The sequence below is a fragment of the Lontra canadensis genome, unplaced genomic scaffold, assembly GCF_010015895.1.
Source record: "Lontra canadensis isolate GAN:19392208 unplaced genomic scaffold, GSC_riverotter_1.0 scaffold1, whole genome shotgun sequence".
Classification (NCBI taxonomy): domain Eukaryota; kingdom Metazoa; phylum Chordata; class Mammalia; order Carnivora; family Mustelidae; genus Lontra; species Lontra canadensis.
Window position 1 is genome coordinate 34,360,277 of NW_022630995.1, and position 27,581 is coordinate 34,387,857.

The 27,581-nt window shown below is 35.1% G+C and overlaps 1 protein-coding gene across 7 annotated transcripts in view; it reads right to left on the reverse strand.

Moving 5' to 3' along the window:
- Positions 1–1,611: 1,611 nt before the first annotated feature.
- N4BP2 (NEDD4 binding protein 2) overlaps positions 1,612–27,581 on the reverse strand; it is an 80,814-nt gene continuing 54,844 nt past the window's right edge. For 5 of the 7 annotated variants that reach the window (XM_032852952.1, XM_032852931.1, XM_032852921.1 and 2 more), the window contains 7 exons: positions 26,374–26,570; positions 23,273–23,391; positions 17,901–18,039; positions 11,050–11,238; positions 9,896–10,064; positions 3,111–3,234; positions 1,612–1,881 (listed from right to left, as the gene is read on the reverse strand). In XM_032852952.1, the coding sequence (XP_032708843.1) occupies positions 1,836–1,881; positions 3,111–3,234; positions 9,896–10,064; positions 11,050–11,238; positions 17,901–18,039; positions 23,273–23,391; positions 26,374–26,570 (983 nt within the window). In that variant the 3' untranslated portion in view covers positions 1,612–1,835. Of the gene's footprint in view, positions 1,882–3,110; positions 3,235–9,895; positions 10,065–11,049; positions 11,239–17,900; positions 18,040–18,091; positions 18,397–23,272; positions 23,392–26,373; positions 26,571–27,581 lie in introns of those variants that run through there. The other 2 variants (XM_032852959.1, XM_032852967.1) reach the window with 2 other exon arrangements.

A 27,581-nucleotide genomic window follows, 5' to 3' on the forward strand; every position in this document is an offset into this window, starting at 1 on the left:
ATAAATGATGATTAAGAAAAATACCCTAGATCTACCAAAATAAAGCCTAAAGTTGAGGTTGGTACAGCAGAAAACGTAACCTCTTTCATTTGGTTTCTGCCCACAAAATACCTTACCCCTTGTTCTTTTTTATTGCTCCCATGTTAATCATAATTACAATAACACAAATAAATTTAGCTGAAGTGCGCAAAAGCGACACTTGTTTAAACGGGGTGAGGAACTATAAAAACATGGAAAGCTAGTATGCAGCTGTACACACTCAAATAACTCCAGGTTTTAGCACTGTTATTCACATTTCCTAAATCATATTAATTTATACATAGAAATATTTTATTTCACTAACAACTGTAGTTTCATAATAAGTTCTTGAAATGAATTGCTTTATTTTTAATTTATACAACTCTTCTAGACGTTACAAAAAATATGCTAAACTGTTGGTTTTTATTTTTTAAACAAATTATCAAACATAAGAATAATATTTCAATACCACTCACTAAGTACTTCTAAATAATAAATTTATTTTTTTGTGTGTGGAAATAAATTTAGTGATATAGCTCTTTTAAAAGCATGCTTTCATGAGATATAAAAACATGTTTTTGAGTTTTATTTTCATTAAAATGTCTGTTCTTTTGGGAAACCATTCTATAATTCAGGATTCTTTCAGGAACAGCTTGACCCTGTAATTCCTGATCCAAATGATTTTTAAGCTTATCAAAAAGCAACACAACCGTTTGTTCAATTACATATGTTGGAAACAGTCTCCATATCCGAAGTCAGTAAGCCATTGTTTCATGTTGGAAAATTATACTTTACCACATTAAACTTGTGTAAATGAAATTATAATTGACATACTAACAGGACTTTTTAGCTCACACACACAAGAAGAAGTCAATCAAATTTTCCCTTCAAAAAGCTGGCTCATTTTAAAAACAAGGGTAAAAAACTTTTAAATTGTAAAGATTCCTTTTAAGATTATATCAAAAATGTTTTCTATATTTGCTTTAAATTAATAGAGGACTTCAACCTACTGCACTTTAGAAATCATATGCTTCAAATATAAAATATAGCTCTTTAGTACCATCTTAAATACCATTTATACAGACAGCTCTAGAAGCAGTTCTATAAGACACCAATACTTGGTAGATTATCCAACCATTTCTCCTTCTCTAAAAACTTTTCTGCCTACAGAAGGTATAAAACTGTAATATAATCTCAGGCTCCAACTTTCCTCCTAGAAAATGCACACACACAGAACAAAAGGTAAGAGATCAAGATCATATACAAGACCGAGGAAAGTGCAAACGGCATGCCTTCCTTCCTGTAAGATATGGCAAAATGAAACTTTTTTTTGTATTTAGTTTTTAAATCAAAAAGTATTCAAGTGTTTTTGTTAGATTTTCTTTTCTTCATTACTACTACTACTTCTACTTCTCCTTTTAATACAAGGCTTTGATGGGCATGAACCAGGTCTCAAAGCACTTTAAAATACCTTTCAAAGATGCCTTTAGGATATTACTAAATGTTAAACAATTAATACAAAGGTATCATTTTTTTCTCTGAGAAAGAGAGCACTTCAAACTTCGAAACAGCAGCTAATACTTTCCTTAGACATTTTATAATCAATAAAAACTCTTTAATATAACAGACAACATATTTGGCATTTGATTCAGTAAAAAACTATTTTTTTGAGTTCTGAAAAACATCCTCATAATGTTTTTATTATAACTGGACATTTCTAATAAACACATGTTTACAGTAAAAATGACTAAATTTACCGCAAATAAAACTAAGTTTAACCTACAAACCTTCACACGTCTAAGTCAAGGACGTTTATTTTACTTTAGCATGACTTTCAAGCACCCTGGTTTAATTTCAGAGAACCTACAGAAATGAGAAAAGACTTATTTTAGGTAAAAATTTCAAAATGGTTAAGGAATAGATCATGCATGTAATCAATTCCAAGTGTCTATGCCAAATATAATATTTACTATCAAAGTATTCTCCTTTATTAAGTCAATCATCCAGGACCAATATCTATGCTTATGTATCCTTCAATTCATTGTAAAAATAAAGAATCCTAAGGCTAGGGGTTACTCCTAACTTAGTAGTTATTTAAGATTTTTCAAAACTCTCGAGCCTGAATTTGACCTTCATGAAGAAGAGCATACTGTCTGAAGGATAAGCTGATGTCTGCATTACATTATTTCTACGCATTAAGTGAGTACTAAAAAGAAATATCTAACATAATCGTAAGTCTGATTCATCAGGCCGTGAAATGCTTCCAAGCCCTTAATGTGAAATTTAAAAAACACTAGTCTCTACAATAGCCCATTAATCCCAACATGATAATGTTCTAGTCCAACTACTTTTTTAACAGACACTCTGAAATGTCACCTGTTTGCATGCTCAAAATTAATGTTACCATTTCCTATAATGTAGCCAAACGACATTTTATTACATGGCATAAACATAACTAAAACTAGAAGTAAGGGGAGGTTGGTACCTAATGATAAATATCCTCAGGGAATCTATCCATCAACAGATCTTATTCTTAGACTTTTCTTGTCATTTCCTGTTATTGAATAATAATCATTTAATGAAAAAGGACATGTCATGTTTGTTAGTTAAGATCATTAACAACACTTGATTTACGGAGATGTACAGATTCATAGTGACTGGATGCTTCTGCTAAAGTTTAAAAAAATCCAAATTATAATCCTATTTTAGTAGAAACGCCCAACTCCTTCCGAAATCTATGAATGCATAAATAGTAATTTTAAACTATGATACATATAATCTCACTATCTTGGATAATACATCATCAAAAAAACAAAATTATATTTACTTTCTGTTAGATTTTGGATTTATGATAGAAATAGTTTTGCCAAGTGATTGCTTCAACAAGAAACACATTTGTCTTTCATTTCTGGTTTTCTGAACATCATATATCCAGCAGGGAATGTTGTATCATAATTTAAGCATAAACATGTGGCTAATACCAGGTGGTTAAATTTAGTTAACTATTTTAATAAACCATCTGAGCATATGACTAGTGTTTATTATCTGTATATGGGCAATTGCCATTATCAATAACAGAAATCTATACTCACCTGAAGCTATGGCTTGTGAGGTATTTAATGACGGCTGGTTTGATGCGAGCAACTCCTCCTTGGCTGTGGTTTCCTCTCCCCGTAATCACAGACAGATAGGACTTCCCACCATTCTGCTTAAATTCTGTTACAACAGGAATTGGAACAGTTAAAATTCATTTATGTTACATTCTCAATAGAAAACAAACCTGAACTACTCAAACATATATGGAATTACTTTCATGGTGATTTAGATATTTATAAATTCAAAAAGCCCCCAAATTGAGGTTTTTAAATCCATGTTTCATCTATACTGTTTAAGTACAGAAGCCTCAAAGCAACTCATCCACCTAAACACAAGTGAAAGTTCTTCCCCTGTGGGGAAGGAGATTTCTGTGTCCTACCAGAATTTCTTTCTAAAATAATGATAATGACAATAACAATATTAATGATATCTTACAATTATTACATACTTGGAAGTGAAACACTGCTTAAAGCAACTTAATTTATTAACTAAGAATCTTCATAATGGGGGCACCTGCGTGGCTCAGTGGGTTAAGCCTCTGCCTTCAGCTCGGGTCGTGATCCCAGGGTCCTGGGATAGAGTCGCACATCAGGCTCTCTGCTCCTCAGGGAGCCTGCTTCCTCCTCTCTCTCTCTGCCTGCTTCTCTGCCTACTTGTGACCTCTGTCTGTCAAATAAATAAATAAAATCTTTAAAAAAAAAAAAAAAAGAATCTTCACAATGACCCTTTTAATTAAATATTCTGAAGCCAGCCAGCTGTGGTCTGTTGTTAATGGCTGGATGGTATGACCATGGACAAGTTATTTAGCCTATCTGTGCCAGTTTCCTTATCAGGAAAATGGGATACAGTCTTACTGTTAAAGATAATTGTTAAGAAACTCTTCTAAGGGCAACCTGGCTGGCTCAGGTTGGAAGAAGATGTGACTCTTGATCTCAGGGTTGTGAGTTTCGAGCCCTATGCTGAGTATAGAAATTACAAAAAACAAAAAACAAAAAACAAAAAAAAACTTAAAAAAACTCTTCTAAAGAGATAGTTTTTAAATATTAAATGAGTCTAGGCCTCTTTTAAGAATACAGCTCCTGCTCTGGATATGACCAGGTGAAAATCAAATGTATAAATCCAAAAAGTAAATAACAGCTACAATAAAATAACAAAAACAGTGTTAAGTAAGAGTTGACTTAATTAATTTAATAAATATTTGTTCCTCAGTCATAAACAGTACAAATTTTACTTTAGCATAAAATACACATAATATAAATATTCTATATTCTGCTCATTAAGTTGCCCTAAGACTCCAGCAGATCCACAGTTTTTCAAGTCTCCTATCTCCAAGGCAATATTTAGCCTAGAATTTGAAGAGGGTATGTTGCCCTTGCATTTCTAATTCCTTCTTTGCTTGAGATCTCCATTTCTTTCTTTCTTTCTTTCTTTCTCTTTCTTTCTTTCTTTCTTTCTTTCTTTCTTTCTTTCCTTTTTTTAAAAAAGATATCATTTATTTATTTGAGTGAGAGAGAGTATAAGCAGGGCAGGGAGGGAGAGGCAGAGGGAGAGGGAGAAGCAGACTCCCCACTGAGCAGGAAGCTCAACACAGGGCTTGATCCCAGGGCCCTGAGATCATGACCTGAGCCAAAAGCAGACACTTAACCAACTGAGCCACCCAGGTGCCCCAAGATCTCCATTTCTACTCTAGTCCATACCCATTACTTCAAGCAGTGTTCTGTTCAAAATTCAACTCTTCCTGGGTGCTACATACACAGGGTATTCACTTTGTGAAGTGTTTTTATGCTATACAATTATTACTTGTACCCTGTTCTTCATAGATGTGATATTACAAAGTTTACTTTAAAAAAAAACCTCAACTCTCATAACTATCCATAATTCCCTCTCATCACTACTTCATTGCTGCTCCCCTTATCAGTTAGGGCAGTCATTTATACCACCTCATTTTTAAATTCACTGCTCTGAAAATGTTCCACAGTTAAACTGCGTGCCTCAGATAAAAGTAGGCATTCAAAGGATGACTACTGGATGAATTAACGTGTATGTTTAAAAGGTCCCCAAATTTCACACTATTCCTAACATTTATCACCTTAAAAAAAAAACAAAAAACAAAAAACAAAAAACTATTTAACTCATTTTTAAGCCCAGCTCAGATTTCTTATCATTTCATTTGTAAATATTTCTGTGTACCTTTCAAAAAGGACTCTTAAAAACACACACACACACACACACACAATATCACCACCATATCTTATAAATAGCTCCTTAATATTATGCTTCTAAAAATGGCTAAAAGTTTCCCTCAAGAAAATGTTTTTATAGTGGTTTGCTTAAGTCACAGTTGAAACAGGTCCACACATTGCATTTGATTGATATATTCTGAAGTAACTTTTAATCTAAATGTTCTCCCTCCTCCTGGGTTTTTCTTTACAATTTGTTGAAAGACTTGGTTTACTTAGGGGACACCTGGGTGGCTCAGTCGGTTCAGCGGCTGCCTTGGGCTCAGGTCATGATGCCAGGGTCCTGGGACTGAGTCCCGCCTTGGGCTCCCTACTCGGCAGGGAGCCTGCTTTTCTCTCTGCCTGCCACTCTGCCTGCTTGTGCGCTCTCTCTCTCTCTCTCTGACAAATAACTAAATAAAATCTTAAAAAAAAAAAAAAAAAAGAAAAACAAAAACTTGGTTTATTTATCCTAGATTTTCACAGCATGAATACTGTTGATTGTATCCTCATGGTACCATTTAACCTGTTCCTCTGTTCCCTGTAAATCCCTACAAAGTAGTAAAAACTTCATGGGTGCTGGTGATGCATAGTCCAACCAGAAGGCACATAAAGGTCAGATACTTTTTTTGTTGTTCACTCCCAAGTTTGACAATCCCCTTTTATTACTAAAAACAATGGAGGACAGAGCCACAGATTGTCCCCTGGATGTATTTCTGTTCAACAATACTACCATCTGGTGGTGACTCACTGCAACTACAGACTACCACAGGTGGCAACACACACAAGGATAGGCCTGGCTTCAGAAAGGGTTTGTATCTTGGGTCTGAACAAGTATCACGTTACACAAGTTATTTAACTTTTTTTCTTGTAATCTTTTTTATTGAGATACAATTAATACAACATAAAGCTCATGATTTTAAAAATGTACAATTCAGTGGCTTTCAGTATAATATTGTGCAGCCATAAATACTAATTCCAGAACATTCCATCATCTCAGAAAGAAATTTTCTGTACTTGTTGAGCAGTCACTCCCAATCCATACTTTTTAGCCCCAGCAACCGCTAATGTACTTTCTGTTTCTATTGGTTTGTCTATTCTGAACATTTCATATGAATGGTAATCATATAAAAAGGGGCCCTTGTGTACCTGGCTTCTTTCACAAAACATGTTTACAAGGCTCATCCATGTTGCAGCATGTATCACTACTTAATTTCTTTTTGTGGGGCTGAATAATATTCCATTGAATAGATACACCAAATGTTGTTTGCCCTTTTATCAGCTGATAGACATTTAGTTGTTTCTACTTTTTGGCTATTGTGAATATTCATGTACAAGTTTGTGTGTGAATGAATTGTGCTTTCAATTCTCTTGTGTACATAACCAGGAGCAGAACCTGCTGGTTCATACGGTAACTCTAGGTTAAACTTTTTGAGGAATGCCAACCTTTTCCACAGTGGCTGTACCATTTAACATCCTCACTAGCAACATAAAGGGTTAAGGGATGCCTGGGTAGCTCAGTTGCTTAAGCGACTGCCTTCAGCACAGGTCACGATTCCAGGGTCCTGGGATCGAGTCCCATATCAGGCTCCTTGCTGCCAAAAACTACTAGTTAATTAGAAAGAAAAGGTACATTTACACAGAGAAATCTAGCAGAGTCCCACATTAGCTAAGAAATCAAACTTAACATCACCAATAATGGGCCAAAATGACCACGTTATGTCTTTTGATGTATTCATCAAGGATAATTCAACATCACCTACGTAGTATTTTTGCCAAAAAAATACTCTGAATCTAATCAGGAGGAAAGAATCAGACAAAATTGTAGGTCAATCTACCAAAAGTTAGGAGTCTTCAAAATGTCAACATAGAAGACAAAAAACAGGCAGCGTAACTATTCCTATTTTTTCTTGAGTAACCTCTACACCCAAAACGGAGCTCAAACTCATGACCCTGAGATCAAGAGTCACATGCTCCATTGATTGAGCTAGCCAGGTGCCCCAAACTATTTCTATATTACTGCAGGCTACAGACACGGGGCAATCAGCTGGAACATATAATGTCTGACTGGATCCTAGCTTAAGGGGGAAAAAAATGGCACAGCTGTAAAAGACATTTCCATACAGCTAGAGAAATGTGGATGTGGCCTGTATATTAGACATTATTATTAAAACAATGTTAAATATCTTAAAAGTAACAATGGTACTGTGATTCTGTAGGAGGATGCATTTGTTCTCAAGAGATAAACATGCTAAGGTATTTGGAGGTAAGGTACCACAGTGGTTAATAACTTATTTTCAAATAGTTCAGCAAAAAGCAGTTTTAAACAGATTAAGCAAATGTGGCCAAAGGTTAACAACTGATTGATCTGGGTAAAAGATATACGGATGTCTATTATACATTATTTCAACTTCTCTATGGGTTCTTAATTTTTCAACATAAAAAGCCAGGAAAAGGGGCTCCTGGGTGGCTCAGTAGGTTAAGCCTCTGCCTTCAGCTCAGGTCATGATCTCAGGATCCTGGGATCGAGCCCCGCATCAGGCTCTCTAATCAGCAGGGAGCCTGCTTCCCCCTCTCTCTCCGCCTGCCTCTCTGCCTACTTGGGATCTCTCTTTGTCAAATAAATAAAACCTTAAAAAAAAAATGCAGGAAAAAAGATAACAGTAAGAGTACACATGTTGATATGCAAAGTAAAGCTCACTGTACATAATAATTAAATGTGAGTAGAGGAATGGATACATTATGATGCACTCAGAATACTATACAGCGGTTACAATAAAAAAATGATACTATCAACATGAGTATATCTTGAAAATTATGCTGAGTGAAAATAAACAGTTTGGTTGAAGGCAGTGTGAAACCATGTACATTCATTTATTAAAATTCACAAAAGAAATACTACAGAATGATTATTGATGAATGTACATATAGTAATGGTATTTTAAAAACTAGACAGGAACCAAACTGAAAGATGTTGATTTCCACCAGAAAGAAAGAAAAAATGATTGGGAAGAACAGGCACCTGAATGGCTCAGTTGGTAGCGTATGCTGACTCTTGACCTCAGGGTTGTGGGTTCAAGCCTCACACTGAGTGTAAAGATTACTTTAAAAAAAAAAAATCTTAAAAAATACCTGGAAAGAATACAAAGGGAAGAGTAAAAATAAGATGTAAAGCATACATGGTAAAATGTTATCACTTGTTACTTGGATTCATGGGGACACAGGTGTTTCATTATATTACTGTAAGCTTTTCAACATGGTTTTTATGGTAAACAGATGAATTTCCAACCTCTATATTAATCATATTTCATCAAGTATTTAATTAATTACAAATGATACATGTTGAATTGATAAAACTGCATAAACTACAAAGCCTCCCTACACATATTATATATGTAGTATCATATACGCATAAGTTAACCAGAGTAATATAGCTATCAGAGACAAGGCAGGGTTATGGAGCTATGAGGTCTTACCTGGGGCATGGACTCCCATGTCTCCACAATAAAATGGAAGATAAAGAAAAAGCCAAATTGAGAATTCAAAAATACTCTAGTAGTGGTAAAAGAAGATGACTTCTAGAATTGGAGTCTGGAGTAACTAAAACAGATTGACTTTTTCTAAATGCTACCATTATCCAAATGATAATGAAAAAGAAACAAGATACTTTAATGCATATGAAGTACATGATACTGGATGGAAAAAGATCCTCATCTAAACCCCTTGGAAGAGGTAGAACTTAGAGAAGAGGCATGTAGTGGCCTTTCCTGAACCTGCAAAGACAAAATACAAGCAGAAAGAGAGAAAGGGAGCACCTGCATAATGCAAACACTCCGAAAGCCCGCCTTCTGTGATAATTCTGTAAAAATCCTATCACCTTATTTACTTCCGCATTTTATTGAACACCTATTGAACAACTGGCATCTAATACACATTTATTAGCTTTAATAAATGTCTACTGAACAAAGATGTCTGATACTCCTGAAAGGTCCCATTTATAAGTCACAGAGGATTCTCAGATTATACCATGCCCCCCCTTTAATAAATACAGCAAAGGAATACAAATATAACTGAAGTAGGGAGTTACCTAACAAGAATTAAAATAAAAACTTGAAACAAAAAAATATGAGATATGGAAATAAAAAGAAAATGTTAATGACTATGGCAATGAGCATTCTTTTCCAAGAAGGTCCCCTTGAAGCATGAACCTAAATACAAACATCTATAAATGTGACACAGATATCCTCAGCTGGCGAACTGAGAATCTCCTGAATTGGCAAGTTTACCAATATAAGCAAAAACATATTTTCTATTTTACTTTCTTTTTAAAAGATTTTATTTATCCATTTGACAGAGAGAGAGAGACAGCGAGAGAGGGAACACAAGCAGGGAGAGTGGGAGAGAGAGAGAAGCAGGCTTCCTGCTGAGCAGGGAAGCTGATGCAGAGCTCGATCCCAGGACTCTGGGATCATGACCTGAGACGAAGGCAGATGCTTAATGACTGAGCCACCCAGGTGCGCCATATTTTCCATTTTAAATTTGTCATTAACCACAAGTCTTACCTTCAGTTTTCTGCTGTAAAACTGTCATCAAGTGTTCTATAGCTTCATCCACATGCAGCCCATGGAGGTCTAAAACATTCTGTGGCAGCAGGGAGGCATTGACTTTCTCAAAAATCTCCACAGCAGCAAGGTGATTGGCTTCTTTCATCTTCTGCTCATGGAGACTACCCTTTTATTTTAAACAGACCACCAGTAAACACTTTTGCTATTTGCTACTTAGAAGGCAAAAGAGGAAATAAACAGTGCCCCCAAATAAAAGGTAAGACAAAAGAGGGAACAACAAATCTAAAATTTTAAATAATGCAATGGCCTATGCAAGAAGGCACCAAAGTTTAGGTGAATTTCAGTGAATCAATAACATAGTTCTTAAAATATTAAATCATCAATTCTAACAGATTTCCTAGTCCAAAAACCATAGAAGAGGAAGACTTAAATAAACATTGCCTATCTCAAGAAGGATTCCATTAGTTATCCTTCGATAATCCTGATCTCATTCAACATCTTGTGGTTACTTCTGAAGCCATCCCTCAAGGTATGTTATTGGGGCTCATGAGGTTATACTAGTTTGATATCTTTCTCCACTCAATCACAAAAAGTTATACCAGTTTGATATCTTTCTCCACTCAATCACAAAAAGTTCCATACTGGAACCACAAAGCTAAAAAGGAAATCAGATAGGTTTCTTATAATACTATGTCCAATAAGCTTGAGTCAAAATTTTACTTCCCTGAAAGATACTAATGCAACTTTCTTTTTCTGGCCATAAAAGTGATATATTACTAAAAATTCAAACATGCTAGAAAGCACAAGTCCCCTGTAATTCCACTCTGACATGGTCAATATCAACATTCTGTTGTCTTTCCTTCAGAAAACCTGTATCTGTTTAGAAGTAGTGCTAAATGACAGATTTTATCCTAAAAGAAAATATGGACTGACAGAATAAACTGTAATTCATATAAGCCATACATGCAAAAGCAACTATAGAAACTGAGCATTTCAAAGGAGAGGTAATTCTCAGAACCATACATTTCTTATATATTAGGATATCTTATGTCATTTACATAATCTACATTCCCCAGAATAACTTCATCTAGTCACAATAAGAGTATTACCTGCTTTAAGATTATTCAGATATCATAAATGACAAAAAATACCTGTTGGGCATAAAATGTGGCAACGTGTTTTTTCCCCATCCGATAAGCTTCTTTTGCTTTGCTGTAGCATTCAATCCTCTTCTGTTGGTGCAGGAAAGCCTCTGCTCTGTAGTCATTATACTCTGGGTACTCAAAATCCTGGAAAGATGGTTCACTTGGTACATCTTCAGTCTCTTTTGATTTCTTTGCCTACAAGATGTTAGACAATAAATAAAACACAAAAAGAGGAGAAAAATAGGGGCTTTTCCTTCAGAAGATGTATTCGAAAACTGAGATCCACTATTTTTTGCCTTTTCTTTTAAAAGATTTTATTTATTTATTTATTTATTTATTTATTTATTTATTTGATAGAGAGAGAAAGCAAGAGAGTACAAGCAGGGCTTGTGTCAGAGGGAGAGGGAGAAGCAGACTCCCCACTGAACAGGGAGCCCGATGTGGGGCTCGATCCCAGGACCCTGAGATCATGACCTGACTCAAAGGCAGACGCTTAACCCACTGAGCCACCCAGGCATCCCTATTTCTTAACCCTTCTTCTCAGGAAAGGAGACTCCCCAGAGTCAACCTAGTAAGTCATGTATTTAGCAACTACATTAACTTTTTCATGGTATAAGGTACCTCTTCTTTAACCACTCTTATCTTAAAAGATGTTGCAAAGTTCTCTAAAATTATCAAAATATAATTAGGTCACAAAACCAAATCAAAAAAGAAAACACAAGATATTCAAAGAATAAAACTCATATAGCTAATGCAAAATTTTCCAAATTTTAGTTTGTAAACACAGAGAGTCCAGTCATTGAAGGTAGTAATGGCGTATTTCAATTTTTTTTAAAATCAATAAAATAATTAAATAAATTCTTTTTGCAGGGACTCCTGAATGGCTGTCAGTTAAGCATCTGCCTTTGGCTCAGGTCATGATCCCAGGGTCCTAGGATCAAATCCACATCAGGCTCCTTGCTCAGCAGGGAGTCTGCTTCTCCCTCTGCCTGCCACTCCCCCTGCTTGTGGTCTCTCTTTCTCCCACTGACAAATAAAATCTTTCAAAAAATAAAAAATAAAGCAGAAGGACATATGGAATGTCCACAGCCATTAGTTAGTAAAAATTACAGGTAGGTCTCAATTTTTCAATTGCAGTTTTTCAATCAGCTGACTACTACCAACTAGCCACTATGCTAGTGTTGACTTCTGAGCTTTCTGAAACACCATCAATCAAGTAACTGTTATCCAAAATGGACTTTAAACAAGCAAAAGTAACTCTAAGATACAAAGTAATGAAAATAATAATTATGCTCCAATAATCCCCACTGAACAGAAAACTGCATGTTTCCGAAGATGTCTCTAAAATATCAAAAGTCGGTGTTTAAAAAACAGCAAAATATAGTGACTTCTACATCCAATTTGGCTTTTTATTTATTGCATTCCTAAAGAGCTACTTGCAGAAAACTGCTTGCAAACAGCAATCTGATACATTTCTTAGCATGTCACTAGGGGGTGGGAGTGGGTATTAATTATTGTGATTTAAGTGGATTTTCTTAAATGCTTAAAATAATTCCAAGGGGTGCCTGAGTGGCTCAGTGGGGTAAAGCCTCTGCCCTCAGCTCAGGTCATGATCTCAGGGTCCTGGGATCAAGCCCTGCATAGGGATCTCTGCTCAGCAGAGAGCTTGCCTCTACCTCCCCTTCCCTCTCTGCCTGCCTCTCTGCCTACTTGTGATCTCTCTCTGTCAAATAAATTAATAAAATCTTTTTAAAAATAAATAAATAAATAAAATTTAAAAAATAAAAGAATTCCAAGTATCAGGTGCCATACCAAGTAATTTAATGAACATTTTATGAAAACTCAATCCCAAAATTCCTCCAAAAATATAATTTTTAACTTCATAAATAAATCATACTTTTCTGATACAATTAATTCAAAGTAAATTAAATAGTTTAGGCTGTTAAATTCCTAAAAGCTGAAAACTGTCATTAAATTAGAAATATTACCAAAGACTATAATTATAATGCACTCTACAATACAATCTTTAATAAAATGCCACTTTAATTTTTTAATATCATTTGATATATATTAAATATTACATTAAAATTTTATGTATATATTACATAATACATACATTACTAATTGATCATTTTTTCAAACTGCCCGCCTGTGAATTGAGTTCTGAAGTCACAAAAGGTTGGTTAAAAATACTGGTCTAATATATAATAGTTGATTGTATTATTTTTTTACTCATTACATTTTACTATACCCCTAGAATTCTAGAGGTTTAAACAAGTTAAAGAATAAAATAAAGGTATCACCATATTCCTGACTCATTATTAAAGTCAAAAAATTTATAAATAGGGTCACCTGGGTGGCTCAGTCAGTTAAATGGCTGACTCCAGCTGAGGTCATGATCTCAGAGTCCTGGAATTGAGCCCCAAGGCAGGCTCTGCACTCAGTGGAGAGTCTGCTTTTCTTTCTCCCTCTGACCCTCACCCCCTCATGCTCTCTCTTTCTCTCTCAAATAAATAAATCTTAAGGGGCGCCTGGGTGGCTCAGTGGGTTAAGCCTCTGCCTTCGGCTCAGGTCATGATCTCAGGGTCCTGGGATCAAACCCCGCATTGGGCTCTCTGCTGGGCAGGGAGCCTGCTTCCCTCCCCCCTCTCTCTGCCTGCGAACTTGTGATCTCTCTCTCTCTCCCTCTCTGTGAAATAAATAAATAAGATCTTTTAAAAAAATTTTTTTTAATAAATACATAAATCTTAAAAAAAAAATTCTGTACAGTTGATTTACTTTTGCAACAAATAGCCAACCTATTTAATGAAAGAATACAAAGCTCTCTCTCACATAAGAATATGCATAGACCCTCTGTCACTCTCACCATTACTTAATCACAAGCTTGTTTCATATTAATGTTAAGTATTCTATGAGTATATGGTTTGCATCTGATAAAAATCAAAGATTTGGTAAGGAGAGGATAATAAAAATGCTTTCTATGACTTTTGAAAAGCCACAGTGCTTAACAGTATGAACATAAATATTTCATATTTCATAGCATCAGCGTCTCTGTTGGTGTTCATACTTAAAAAATGCAAATCATATTTGGTTCTCTGGGAAGAGACCCCTCATTTCTTATTCTTAAAAAAGAAAAAGAACAGTATGCAATGAGAAACGCTTTCCCAAATAGCTATCCTCTTTCAAAATAAAACCAAGATTTATTTTTATAACCATTTCATAGGGATGTGGTTTATTACTATAAGCCCATTAACAAGGGCCAAACGAAACATGCTTCCTAAGAATTCTCCTCATTAATGCCACTTACTCTCTTGAAGTATAATGTACTATAATACCAAAACCATTTCCCATGGTAACAAGCTTGTAAAATTCATTAAAGGCTAAAGGGAAAAATAGTAGTATTAACAAAACAACAGTTTTAAATGCTAGTTTCTTGAAAAGAGACAAATCAACATATTACTGGTACCATGATACCCCTGTTTAATATCTGTGGTCCTTTAGAGTCCTGGGATATCAAAGACAGAGTATTTTGCTCAAAAATCTGAAAATATTTTTTATCAGTGTTATGATACCTGCCTATATTTTGTGTAAAAAGCTAAGAATAATGTCCAGAATAACTTAAAAGGTCTACATTTTGGCCAATGTTTACATAACTCATAAACACCCCCCCCTCTTTTTTTAAAGATTTTATTTATTATTTACTTGACAGACAGAGATCACAAGTAGTCAGAGCGGCAGCAGAGAGAGAGGGAGGAGGAAGCAGGCTCCGTTTTTGAGCAGAGAGCCTGATGCGGGGCTCGGTCCCAGGACCCTGGAATCATGACCTGAGCCGAAGGCAGAGGCTTTAACCCACTGAGCCACCCAGGTGCCCCAAATCCCCTTTTCTTATTCAAACATCTTCCAATCATCTCCAATTTTGAGCAAACACACCTTCCTCCCATTACCTCCTCTACCACCATAATGACCCACAGTGCCTCGCTCTATTAACAGAAGAGTGAAGAAATAACCTTCATTCCTAAGTTGGTCTTGATGGTCTCATCATCATCTTGTATCCTCTCTGCATCTTATGAAATATTACAATACACTTATCTATCCATGATGAACAGAGGCATGTACAGCACTAACAGATCACATAAATACAAAAATGAACTGAGTCCTATATGTAAACAAAATGGTGAAATATTCAAAGAAAAAAGGGAGCACACAAGTTATTCCTGGTGGTCTCAATTAATAAGTAAGAAGAGCAGGATAATGAAGGTCTGTGAAAAAAAAGCCTAAAGGTAATACAAAATTGATATATAAAAACAATTGTATTTCTATGCATTTGCAATGTTCAATCCAAAAATAAAACAATTTCATTTACAACAGCATCAAAAAGAATAACGTAACTCAGGAATAAATTTAACAAAAGACATGTAAAACTTACATTCAAAACTACAACATAACTGTTGAAGAAATTAAGACCTAACTAAACTGAAATTCATGAACTGGAAGCAATAATATTAAGATGGTAATACATCTCAAGTTGATCTACAGACTCAACACACACCACATAAAAATTCCAGCTGGCTCTGAAGCATCTGGCTGGCTCAGTCAGAAGAGCATGCAACTCTTGATCCTGGGATTGTGGTTCGGAGTTTGAGTTCCATGTTACGTGTAGAGATTATTAAAATAAATAAATAAACTTGAAAAAAAAAATCCCAGCTGGCTTCTCTACAGAAATTGGCAAGCTGATCCTAAATTCATATGGAACTGCGAAGAAGGAAAACAATCTTGAAAAAAGAACATAGTTGGAAGCTCATACTTCCCAATTCCAAAACTTATTACAAAGCTACAATAATCAAGGTAGTGTGATACTGGTATGATGACAGACATACAGATCAATGGAACAGAATTTACAGTCTAGCAATAAACAGTCAATTCATTTTCGACAAAGGTGCTAAGAAAATTCAGTGGGGCAAGAACAATCTTTGCAATTAAGTAGTTCTGTGACAGCTGGATATCCACATGCAAAAAAATGAACTTGGACCCCTATCTCACACCCTATGCATGAATTAACTCAAAATGGATCAAAGATCTAACTTACAAAGAAATGTAAGTACAATGTAAGTACTAAAATTATAAATTTTAGAAGAAAACATAAAAACAAAACCCAAAAAATAACAAAATATACAACATAAAAAACAAAAAAATAACCTCATGACCTTGGATTAGGTAATGGTTTCTTAACTAGGACACCAAAAGTACAAGCAACAAAAAAGATAAATTGTACATCATGAAAATTAAAACTTTGTACTTCAAATGAAAGACATCAAAAGAGTAATAAGACAACCCTTAGAATGGGAGAAAATTTTGCAAATCACATGTCTGATAAGGGACTTGTAACTAGAATATAAAATGAAATCCTATGACTCAAGAATAAACATTTTAAGGGGCACCTGGGTGGCTCAGTCAGCTGAGCATCAAACTCTCGGTTTAGGCTCAGGTCATGATCTCAGGGTCATGAGACAGACCCCACTCATGTAGGGCTCCACACTCAGTGGGGAATCTGCTTGAGATTCTTTCCCTCTGCCCCTCCCCTTTTTCCTGTTCACACACATACACACTCTCTTTCAAATAAATAAATAAATAAATCTTTAAAAAAAAAAAACCAAGAATAAAAAAAACATTTCTTAATGGGCAAAGAATACAAATAGATATTTCCTCAAAGAAGACATTCAAATGACCAATAAGCACATGAAAAAGTGCTCACCATCACCAGTCATCAGGGAAGTGCAAATCAAAATGACAGTGAGATAACCACTTCTTTATTAACCGTTTATTTCCTGTTTCCTGATGCTTTGACATCTGGGTCCCTTGCTAACCCCTGGAGATAAAGTATCCCCAGCCCTGGGGCTGGCTAATTCCTAGAGATAGCAAACAACTCATCTGCTAGCATACCTTACAGAAGTAAACCAATCTCAAGCCCATATTCTCAACCACTTCCTTTATGGGGTTCTCACCCTCAGGGCCATCATCCACGTTGCCTAATCACCTACACCAGAGAGGACAAAACCAGGGATGGTTCCTACGCTCCAGAGCCTGCCCCAACTGTTCAAACTGGCCAATCCTAAACGTGTTTGCTCTGCCTCACCCATTCCTCTCCACAGAAACCACAGAAAAGGCTCTTGCCCATGTTTCCCCTCTGCTCGGTCTCCTGACTCTGGTGTGTCTCCATGTGGCCCTGGGTGGCAAGCCATGTCTCCTGTTTCTAGAGATCTGTGAGTATAATAAACTTCTTCCTTCATGACATTGCCATGACTCAGTATCTTATCATACCTGATTAAAACAAATCCCAGGTACCCTTAAGACAACTTCACACCCACCAGGATGGCTATAATCAAAATGACAGATACTAACAAGTGTCAGAGACAATGTGGATAAATTATAATCTTCATACATTACTGGTGGGAACATAAAATGGTACAGCCACTTTGGAAAAAAGTTTAGCAGTTTCTCGAATGGTTGAAAATCTCTGCCCACATATTCAACATACTTACACCTAAAACCCACCATACCATCACCCCCCTGCTATTCAATTAAGCCTCATACTCTACTGTATACAGTGAAAGTATCTATAAAGAAAAAGTTAAGACATTCAAGTGCTTGCCATACATAATGACACTGAAGAAAAAAACATAATCAGCTATAAATTCATTATTTTGAGCAAACAGATATCCTAAATCAAATATACTGCTGGTGGTTAAATTTCTAACATAGCTAAAATGTTGAGAAATAATCACTAAATTATATCAACAAACAATTACATTTCCATATACAATCATTTACCATTATAGTAAAAACAAATAACTCCATACCTTTTTTTCCTTAGACTTCTGTGTAATATGAGAAGGGACATTCTCATTTTGGTAAACGAACTCTTGGGCTACAACTGTTTTTACAGGGTCTCCTTCAAGGACACAGTTTAGAAACTGAACTGTGTGTTCTAATGAATAACTGTAGAGAGTTACAAACACAAGTTAATTTAAAAAGCAAAAGTTTTATGAAAACAGTAACACAAGCAAACCTTCAAACATTTTAGAAGAATACGGAAAATTGGTTTACTTCTGAGTTTTAAACATTGACACTATATGCTCATTACGTATCTCAGAGACTCAAGAACGACCAGAAGGAAACTATTAAATAATAAGCTCTCAGAAACTAATTTTTGTAAATGAAGACCAAAAGGTAACATACTGATAATTAATTTTTCTGATTTTTTTTTCCAGGTAGATCATCCACAACAATCTTACTTTCATTTTATCACCTATACTTCTCAGGCCCCTTGTGGGGTTCACACATGGTTTCAGTTTCCTCCAAACATCAAACACAGACAATATATCTCCAAACTGACATTTTTATTGCGTGAAATTTCACTTTTTACTTAAACCATAAGGTTCTAATCAAAGAAATTTTAAGTAGGGACACAGAAAGGAAAATATACTATCTTACCTCTCACCCCTAATTATTTAGGCATATTTCCATGGTGATTCTATATTTTATGTAATATCAAATTTTACAAATTGACATAGACTTGAAATACTCGTGTTCCAATTCCTAAAGAAACTCACTCCAAAGCAAATGATTTTATACTGCTATTATTTCAGGCTATTTATGCTTCTGATCGCTCCCAGTGACTACATAATGAAGAGCTGACCACAAAGGAGTATTTGTGAAATGTGCTAAACAATGATCCAAAGTACTGTGAGATTTTGCTATTCTTCTTGATGGAAAACCATTTTGGACTACCGGGTTAGCCCTCTGGTATTGCGGCCTTAGATATGCTCCCCAAGGAGAGGTTCCTAGGGGCTGCAAGCTACCAGCAATTACCATCCTAAACAGCCCTTAAAATCACATGCTTGCTAACTCATGGGGCCTGAAGGTAATATCCACCAGTGGTGGTGGTAGAGTAGGATGGCCCTGGAAGATTACAGCACAGGCATATATGTAATCAGTAACTGAACCCACCTACCCTTCTGAAGGGTAAATGTGAAGCTACTGCTAACTGAAAAAATTATCCAGCTGCCGGCAAACAAATGGAAGCAACTGATCACCTACCCTGAAGGGCCTGACTGACCCCCCATCACTCTGGGCATCACCAGAAAGGACTCACTCAGTCCCCCTTACCTTGCCCAGGGAACCAAAACTCTGGGTTATTTCACATCAGGCCATCTTTTATCAGCCCACAAAAGAGAGTTGCCGTATGTCAGTGCACACTCTCCTAATCCCCGTCCCCTTGGGAGATTTTAACACATAACTCTAAGAAAACAGCCAGTTAGGGAGCAAAAATAAATAGGGAAGTTGTTTATTAGAATAATACCATTAAAAACATGATTTAAGTGAATGTTTAGAACTCTACATTCTTAAAAGAGAATATTCTTTTTCAAAAGCACCTTTCATGTAATACCTGTAAAAACTGATCATGCATAAACCACAAAGAAAATCTTAAATTCTAAAAAGAACTCTTCAGGCCACATTCTTGTACCTCAATACAACAAAACAAAATAAATAATAATCCTCACTCTACCTACCACCAAAGACATCAAACCATTTAGAAAATTAAACCCTCTTAAAAAAAAAAATTAAAAACTTTTGGGGAAATGAGAAAATCAATCTGAATTAGAGATTATTTTAAAAATAATGAAAATGAGGGATGCCTGGATGGTTCAGTCAGTTAAAGTCTGTGTTCACTTCGGATCATGATCCCAGGGTCCTGGGATCAAGTCCCATACCCGGCTCCTAGCTCAGCAGAGATCTGCTTCTCCCTCTGCCTGCTGCTCCCCCTGCCTATGCTCGCTCTCTCTCTCTCTCTCTCTCTGACAAATAAATAAATTTTTTTAATGGAAAAAATAAGGAAAATGAAAATATTATATATCAAAATCAAAATATTATATATATATATATCAAAAACACTATACAAAGAAAAATTCATATCCTTAAATGTATTTTTTATTAAAGACTGAAAGGAAACAAACTAACCAGAGTTGAAAATGTATCAACAAATTTTAAGAAAAAGGAACTATCAAAAACAGAAAGGAATCACCAAAATTAAAAAACAAAAATAAATGATGTGAAAACACAGATCAATAAACCAAGAGCTTGTTCTTTAAAAGGGCCAATCTGATAAAGAGCAAAAACAACACAGAGAAAAAAAAATCAGGAAAGGAAAAAGGGATACAACCAAATACAAAATGTTTTCAATTATCAAAGAATATTTATATAACTTAACAATAATAAACTCAAAAATTAAGGTAAAACTGATTTTCTAGCAGACAAACTACCAGAAAAGATTCATGAAAAAAGCAATCTGAATAAAGCAATAACCTTAAAAAGATAGTAAAGATTCTAAAGACCTTCTCTCTGAAAAGGCACAACTCCAGAACTTTCAAGGTACCAATTTTAAATTTTCTAGAGCATAGAGAAAAATGGCAGTCTTTCCAGATTATTTTATTAAGCCTAAAGCCAAATAAAACCCTGAAACCAAAATCTGACAAGGACAGCACAAGAACAGAAAATCACAGACCAATCTCATTTAATTACTGTTGTGAAATCTTGAAATCAATTACTACACTGCATTTAGAGGAAAAAAAATCAGGGGTGCCTGGCTGGCACAATGTGTAGAGCATGTGACCCTTTTTTTTTTTTTTTAAGATTTTATCTATTTATTTGACAGAGAGATAGAGAACACAAGCAGGCAGAGCAGCACGCAGAGGGAAAGGAAGAAGCAGGGTCCCTGCTGAGCAGGGAAACTGATGCAGGGCCTGGGATCATGACGTGAGCTGAATGCAGACGCTTGACCTACTGAGCCACCCAGGTGCACCAAGGGCACATGACTCTTATCTTGAGGTCAAGAGTTTGAGGCCCACATTGAGTATAAATATTACTTAAATAAACTTGGGGAAAAAAAAAAAACAAAAAAATCAAAAACAAAAAAATCTGAAGGTAAAATAGGTTTTATTCTAGAAACTCACTATTATGATTGAAATACACTAAAACTAAAGAAAAAAATCTGTATTAGATTCTCAAACGATTATAAAAAGGCATGTATTTAAAAAACCTCTTGGGGCCTGTGGGTGGCTCAGTAGGTTAACCATCTGCCTTCGGCTCAGGTCATAATCCCAGGGTCCTAGGATTAAGCCCCGCATCAGGCTCCCTGCTCAGTGAGGAAGTCTGCCTCCCTCTCTCCATCTGCCTCTCCCCCTGCTCATGCTCTCTCTCACTCTCTAATAAATAAATAAAATCTTTTGAAAAAACAAAAACAAAAAAAAAACCACCTCTTGCTAAAATACAAATTTGAGAAATACTAAGATTTAAATACATATTATTCAAACCAGAAGTATCCCTAACATGCCAAACATCAAATACACTGTAATACTATGATAATTAAAACAACATAGTGGAAACCCAGGACCAAAGAACTCAAGAGAATTGGAAAGTCTTTAAAAGAAAATGTATATTTTGGAATATAGCAAATATTAGTGTTTATATTTTATATCAGTGGGTAAAGATGATCTATTCATCTCAATTAAGTTAAATCTCTACCTCATACCATACACATAAAATTTAGAAAATTTAGAAAATTTAAAATTCCTTGGGTAAATGGGAAATGCTAGATATGTTAAAACTTTTTAGCTATTAAAAATACTGAAGAGGGGTGCCTGGGTGGCTAATTGGTTAAGCGTCTGCCTCCAACTCAGGTCATGATCCCAGGGTCCTGGGATCGAGTCCCAAATTGGGCTCCCTCCTCATCAGTGGGTCTGCTTCTCCCTCTTCCTATGCCCACCCTCACTGGTGCTCTCTCCCCCTCTCTCTCTGTATCAAATAAATAAATAATCAAAAAATAAACTAAAAAAATAAAAACACTTAAGGAATATTTTTATAATACTGTGGTAGGACAGACGTCCTAAAATGACATGAAACCAAAAAGGAAATGATTTTCTGATAAAACATATGAACTAAAATATGTATAGACCCAAAGAGACTATCCTAGGTTAAACGATAAGTATCAGGGTAGAAAAATAATTATAATCTATAGAAACAAAGATAACTACACATAACATATAGTGAGTTCTCACAAACATCAAAAGAAATACAAAGAACCAAACAGAAAACAGGCCAAAATTAATGACTAGAAAAATAAATTAATGAAAAAGGCTCAACCTTCCTAGTAATCAAGAAAATTAAAATTTAGGGCGCCTGGGTGGCTCAGTGGATTAAGTATCTGCCTTCAGCTCAGGTCACGATCCCAGGGTCCTGGGATCAAGTCCCTCACTGGGCTCCCTGCTCAGCAGGGAGTTGCTTCCCCCTCTGCCCTTCTCCCTGCTTGTGCTCACGCTCTCTCTCAAAAATTAATTTTTTAAAAAGAAAATTTAAATTTAAACAACAATGAACTATTTTATCCACTAGAATGGCAAAAAATTTAAAGATTCTTAATATCCAGGATGGGTTACACTATCAGTACAGAAAGCCTCTATTTAAAAAAAAAAAAAATTGACATTAGCTGTAAAAATTTTCAACGCGTACACTCTAAACCAGCAATTTCATTTTAGGAACTAGCATACAATAGCATTCATCCATGTGTGCAAAAACGTATGCTCAAGGAGGCTTCCTTGAACTGGTTTCCAATTTTTCTTGCAGTCAAAAAGGCCATAAAGAGGAGCATGTTCAAATTATAGTACTTCTGGGGGGAAAACATCCACCTATGAATGAAAACTGGGAGTGTTTTTCACATGTCTTTTTTGTCTTTGTAAAAAAGAAAAGTTGGAAAGACTGAAAGAATACATTTTATATCTGGATTTTTATAAAGTTGGCCATTAGAATGGAAAGTAAATAGATAAATCTTTAAAAAAAAACACTTTAAGATTAGTATGGAATACTCTATGGACTTAAAGCAAATTACTAAGTATGGACTAGAAAAATAAATACCAATAAAACTACAAAACAGTATATAAAGCAACCTATTTTTGGTGAAATATATATTTTTACATAGACGAAGCAAACAGATACACATGTAAGCACATACACATCAGTGGACCATGAACCACCTGTCAAAACCTGCTCACTTTCTATATTATGTACATTGCACTTAAGTGGTTTATAATATGCCTATTATGATTTGTTATCAGAAAAATTAAAATGATATGCTTTCAATTACATCATAATAGAACCTACAGATAATCCTATCACTCACTTGTGGTCCTTGAAAATGTCCACCAGAAAATTTTGGTTAATGGCTGGAAAGATCTTAAAGAGCTGCTTCTCCTTTAGTTTAGTGGCACAATCTTTTTCAAACAGAAGTGCCTCCCTTTTCTAAAACAAACGAGAGAGACAAAAGTCATCCTTCAGACGGAATTTATAAAACTAATTATGCTGATCCAAAAGCATGGTTATTTTGTTGCAAAAAGATTAGTCATTTAAAAGCAATCACAGACTTTCTTCACTGATTAAAGACTGAAATTAGTAATGTAAGTATTCTTGCATTATTTATTTATATCCCATTTTTTGCAAAGTATTTGAAGCTGTTCACTTATATACATACACAATCACACATATACATATATGTGTGCAAGTGTATATAAATATATACATACATGTACACACTCAGCACAGTCATATTATATTAAAAAAAGATGAAGATACACATACACACACACACACACATATAAACAGGATATAAATAAATGAAGAAGTCAGAGTAGAGGAAACAAAAGTAAGAATATAGGATAAAGCTAGCAAGTAAAATTAGTATATAAATGCATGCCATAAAATCCTGTACATTGCTAAAGGTGGGCCACAAATTCAGTTCTGAGCTTCTCAGTGGCCAAAGCAAAGGGGGAAACAAAGATTCTCAGTGTCCATAAAATAAAAACAAACCAGTTGCTCAGGAGAAGTACAGCTTTTTCTGGTACTGAGACCTGAGAGAAATTTCTCCCATGGGTCCTCATAAAAGGGACACTGTGTGATGCTCTGAACAACGTCCTCAAAAACATATTCTCCTCAATGGGCAGAAACTACAACGTACAAATAAGTTGCAAATTCAGGTTGATAGAAAATCTTAAAATTCACAATTTAAAAAATTTTCACAAACATATTTACTCCAAAATAACTGTATGAGAACCGTCACTGACTGTTATTTTTTTCACAAGTTGTAAATTGGATCTGTTTAAATTGCCAAACTTACCTAAAGAACTTACCTAAATAAAACGTGCTTTTTAAATTCTAATCTAGGATTATGGTAAACATTCTTAAAGTTGATTTCTAACTCTAAAACAATCTGTTGACACTGTGATGTAAGTACATAATATTTTTGTTTGCTATGAAGCTGCTAATGTTTGAAAAATAACTTCTTATAAAATTTCAAAGGTGACTCAAAAATATGAAAATTACAATAATCTAGGACAACCCTAGAACAGTTATTGCTTTTGAAGCCTAATGTATTTAGGTCATTTATAACACCAAACAACAATAAAAGAGGATCCACAATAGGTGACAATCTGACCAGAAAGAGAGACTAGTAGAGTTGAACACATCACACATCACAAGAGTAATGGAAACAAGCCACCTCAAGAATTAAAAATATCTCATGTTTTATTTCAGATATACATTATAATCTGAACTTAATAAAAAATTCAGTGATCAGATTTACTAGCACTCTATCAGGTCATAGAGTTTCTAAACTACAAATTCTAAGGTCTCATGACTGAAACTCATGACCTTAATCATCTTATAATTATTCTACTCATATATCATGCCTAATGTTTTATTTTATATTCTTTGCTTAAAAAAATACAAAGTGTATTTCTCCTTTGGAGACAAAGAATGAAAAGAAAGCACCAAGAAATTCTTTTACTGAGGTTCTACCTACAGAGAAGTCCTTGGGACAAAATAAGTATAGCTTCTATCACCCAACCCATAGAAAGATAAGCAAAAATCACTGATAGAAAAAAAAATGCATTAAGTTGGGAAGGCAAAGATACTCATCTGTTCGCTATTATACTGAGAGATTAAAGGACAGATTAGAACCACAAAGATAAGTTCCAGTAGTAAAAACTGGCATTTCAACAAAAGGTGTCACACTATTTGGGCCTAAGTTCTAAAATTTCCTTATTTCTTTAAGTAAATGCATTTCTCCAATTTATTACACATATAAATGAAGAGGATATGTGAAACACCACCACATTGTAAGACCCTATCAAAGAGACTGTTTCTTAGGTTATGTAAACATGCAAAAATGGCAACATATTTCCAACTGATTAACAAGATAACTGGGGAAAATAAATACGAAGGTGGAGGAATCCCATCATTCTTCCAATGTCCCAATTCTATGTATTTCAGCTAAATGTAAAGATGCTCCTTTGAGTAGTCAAATGAGTAAGAAAGTAAAATGTTTAAGATCACCATCTAAAAATTACTTCTTTTCTTTGAGAATTGGACTAAATAACTTCTAGGGTCTTTCCCTTTTTGATTTCTGAAATTCTCTAATACTAATTTTCAGAATTTAAAAAAAGGCTAAGAAGAAATAGAAAAGAAACCAAATTCACTTATGGCTTCATAAAACCTGATATGGTGAATAAAGAACAAAAATAAAGTTCAAAATAAAGTTTCTATTTGAACTTGTTTGATTAAAAAGTTAGAAAAAGAAGAGTACTTAATTTTTGTTAAGTTTCTAGATTTTTCTCTAAAAAACTTTGTTTTAGGGCACCTGCATGGCTCAGTTGGTTAAGCATCTGACTCCTGATCTCAACTCAGGTCTTGATCTCAGGGCCATGAGTTCAAGCCCCTGTCCCACCCCCCAGGTTCCACGCTGTGCATAGAACCTACCCAAAAAAAAAAAAAAAAAAAAAAAAAATTATATTGAGGTTGGAAACATCATTAATAGCAAGACAGAAGACATTTCTTTTTACTAATTTATGAATAAAATTATCTTTAAATGAAAGATTTCTTTCATGTTTTTCAACAATTAAAAAATTATTTTAAATAATTAAAAAATTGTAGAAATAATTGCTAAAAGTCAAAAAATATATATGCAGCTCAATCACCTGCAAAATTAAATCTAAAAAAAATGGTTTAACACAGACTGGCTTATTGTTACAGAATATCAACTAGTCTCCCGAAGCAAAAAATTTCAGCTTCGAATTTCAAAACAGTTTCAATTTTAACATTAACTTCAATCAGGTTAAATACAGATTCCAGACTAGGAAATACAGAATCAAATGAAAATCACAAAGTAAACATATCATCAACCTAGCTAGAGTCAAGAGATAAAAGCTTAATAGTTATACTAACTCATACCAAATCGTGTTTTTCCTGTAAGGCAATCTCTTCTGACATTATTTCTCTGAGTGATACTTTTTTAGTTTGAGTGTTCCAATGATCCAATAAGGGTAGCATTTCAGGTGCTGCTAACGTCTTCAGTAATTTTTTGCCCGTTCTCTGAGATGATTTTTGTTCAGGATTATCAAGACCAATATGCCCACCCAGGGAAGGATCTACAAAAGCAGTATAAATAGAAAATAGAATGAATAAACAATAAACACACAATGCACTACTCATTCTGTTACAACTACCTCGGAAAGACCAAAGAAACGTGATTTTTTTTATTTCTAGCTTATATAAATATAATTCTGAGGTTTCAAAATGTACCTTCACATAATTACAAGCACGAAATATGTGTAAATGTAGGAATGTTTCAAATGAGCAAGGATCTGGGTATCACTGTAAATCAACGCGATGGTCCCCACTTCTTTCTACACCGCACGAGCACAGACAAACCTATGTACACACGCTGGTGAACAAAGGCAGCTGTGGCCAGGCGGAAGCCGCCAGCCGCAGCAGCTCTGCATAGCTCTGCGCAGCTCTGCTCAGCCACTCCAAACACTGAAAGGACCAATATTTTGGCAAACCCATAAGCCCATTAGAGGCACACAACACATACTGAACAAGTGATATTCAACATAAGGAAGAAACTGAACATTCTAAGTTCACAGGAACAAGCTTTAAGTGTATACTATCTCAGCATCTCTAGGGGGTATCAGCACATTCTGATACACTCCTGTGCTTTCCCAGAGAGTGAAGACCGGAGATGCTGCCATCCACATAACTCTGATACCCTTTCAGTACCTCTAGCTCTCAAACAGCTCTAGTTCTTGAAGCTGCAATTATACCCAAAGAACCTTCAACCGGAGTCCCGGTGTGGCATGGGGGGATCTGAAGGCAACGTGCACAACAGGAGACCTCTGTTAACAGTTCTGCCACCCTGTGCTAATCACTGAGGACAATGCTACCTAAAAGTCTTCTAGAATCAAGTATTTCAATTTGGCAGATGTTCCAAAAGCAGGCTGACTTTTGTGCTCTAACAAAATTAACATCAATACCCATTTTGAGTAACCAAGTAACAGCTGAATGATGCTCTCAATAAGACACACGAACATTTTATCGCTCTCAAACCAGAACAGTTTTCTTTCATTCAGAGCTAAATCTTAAACAGGAAACACCTTGAC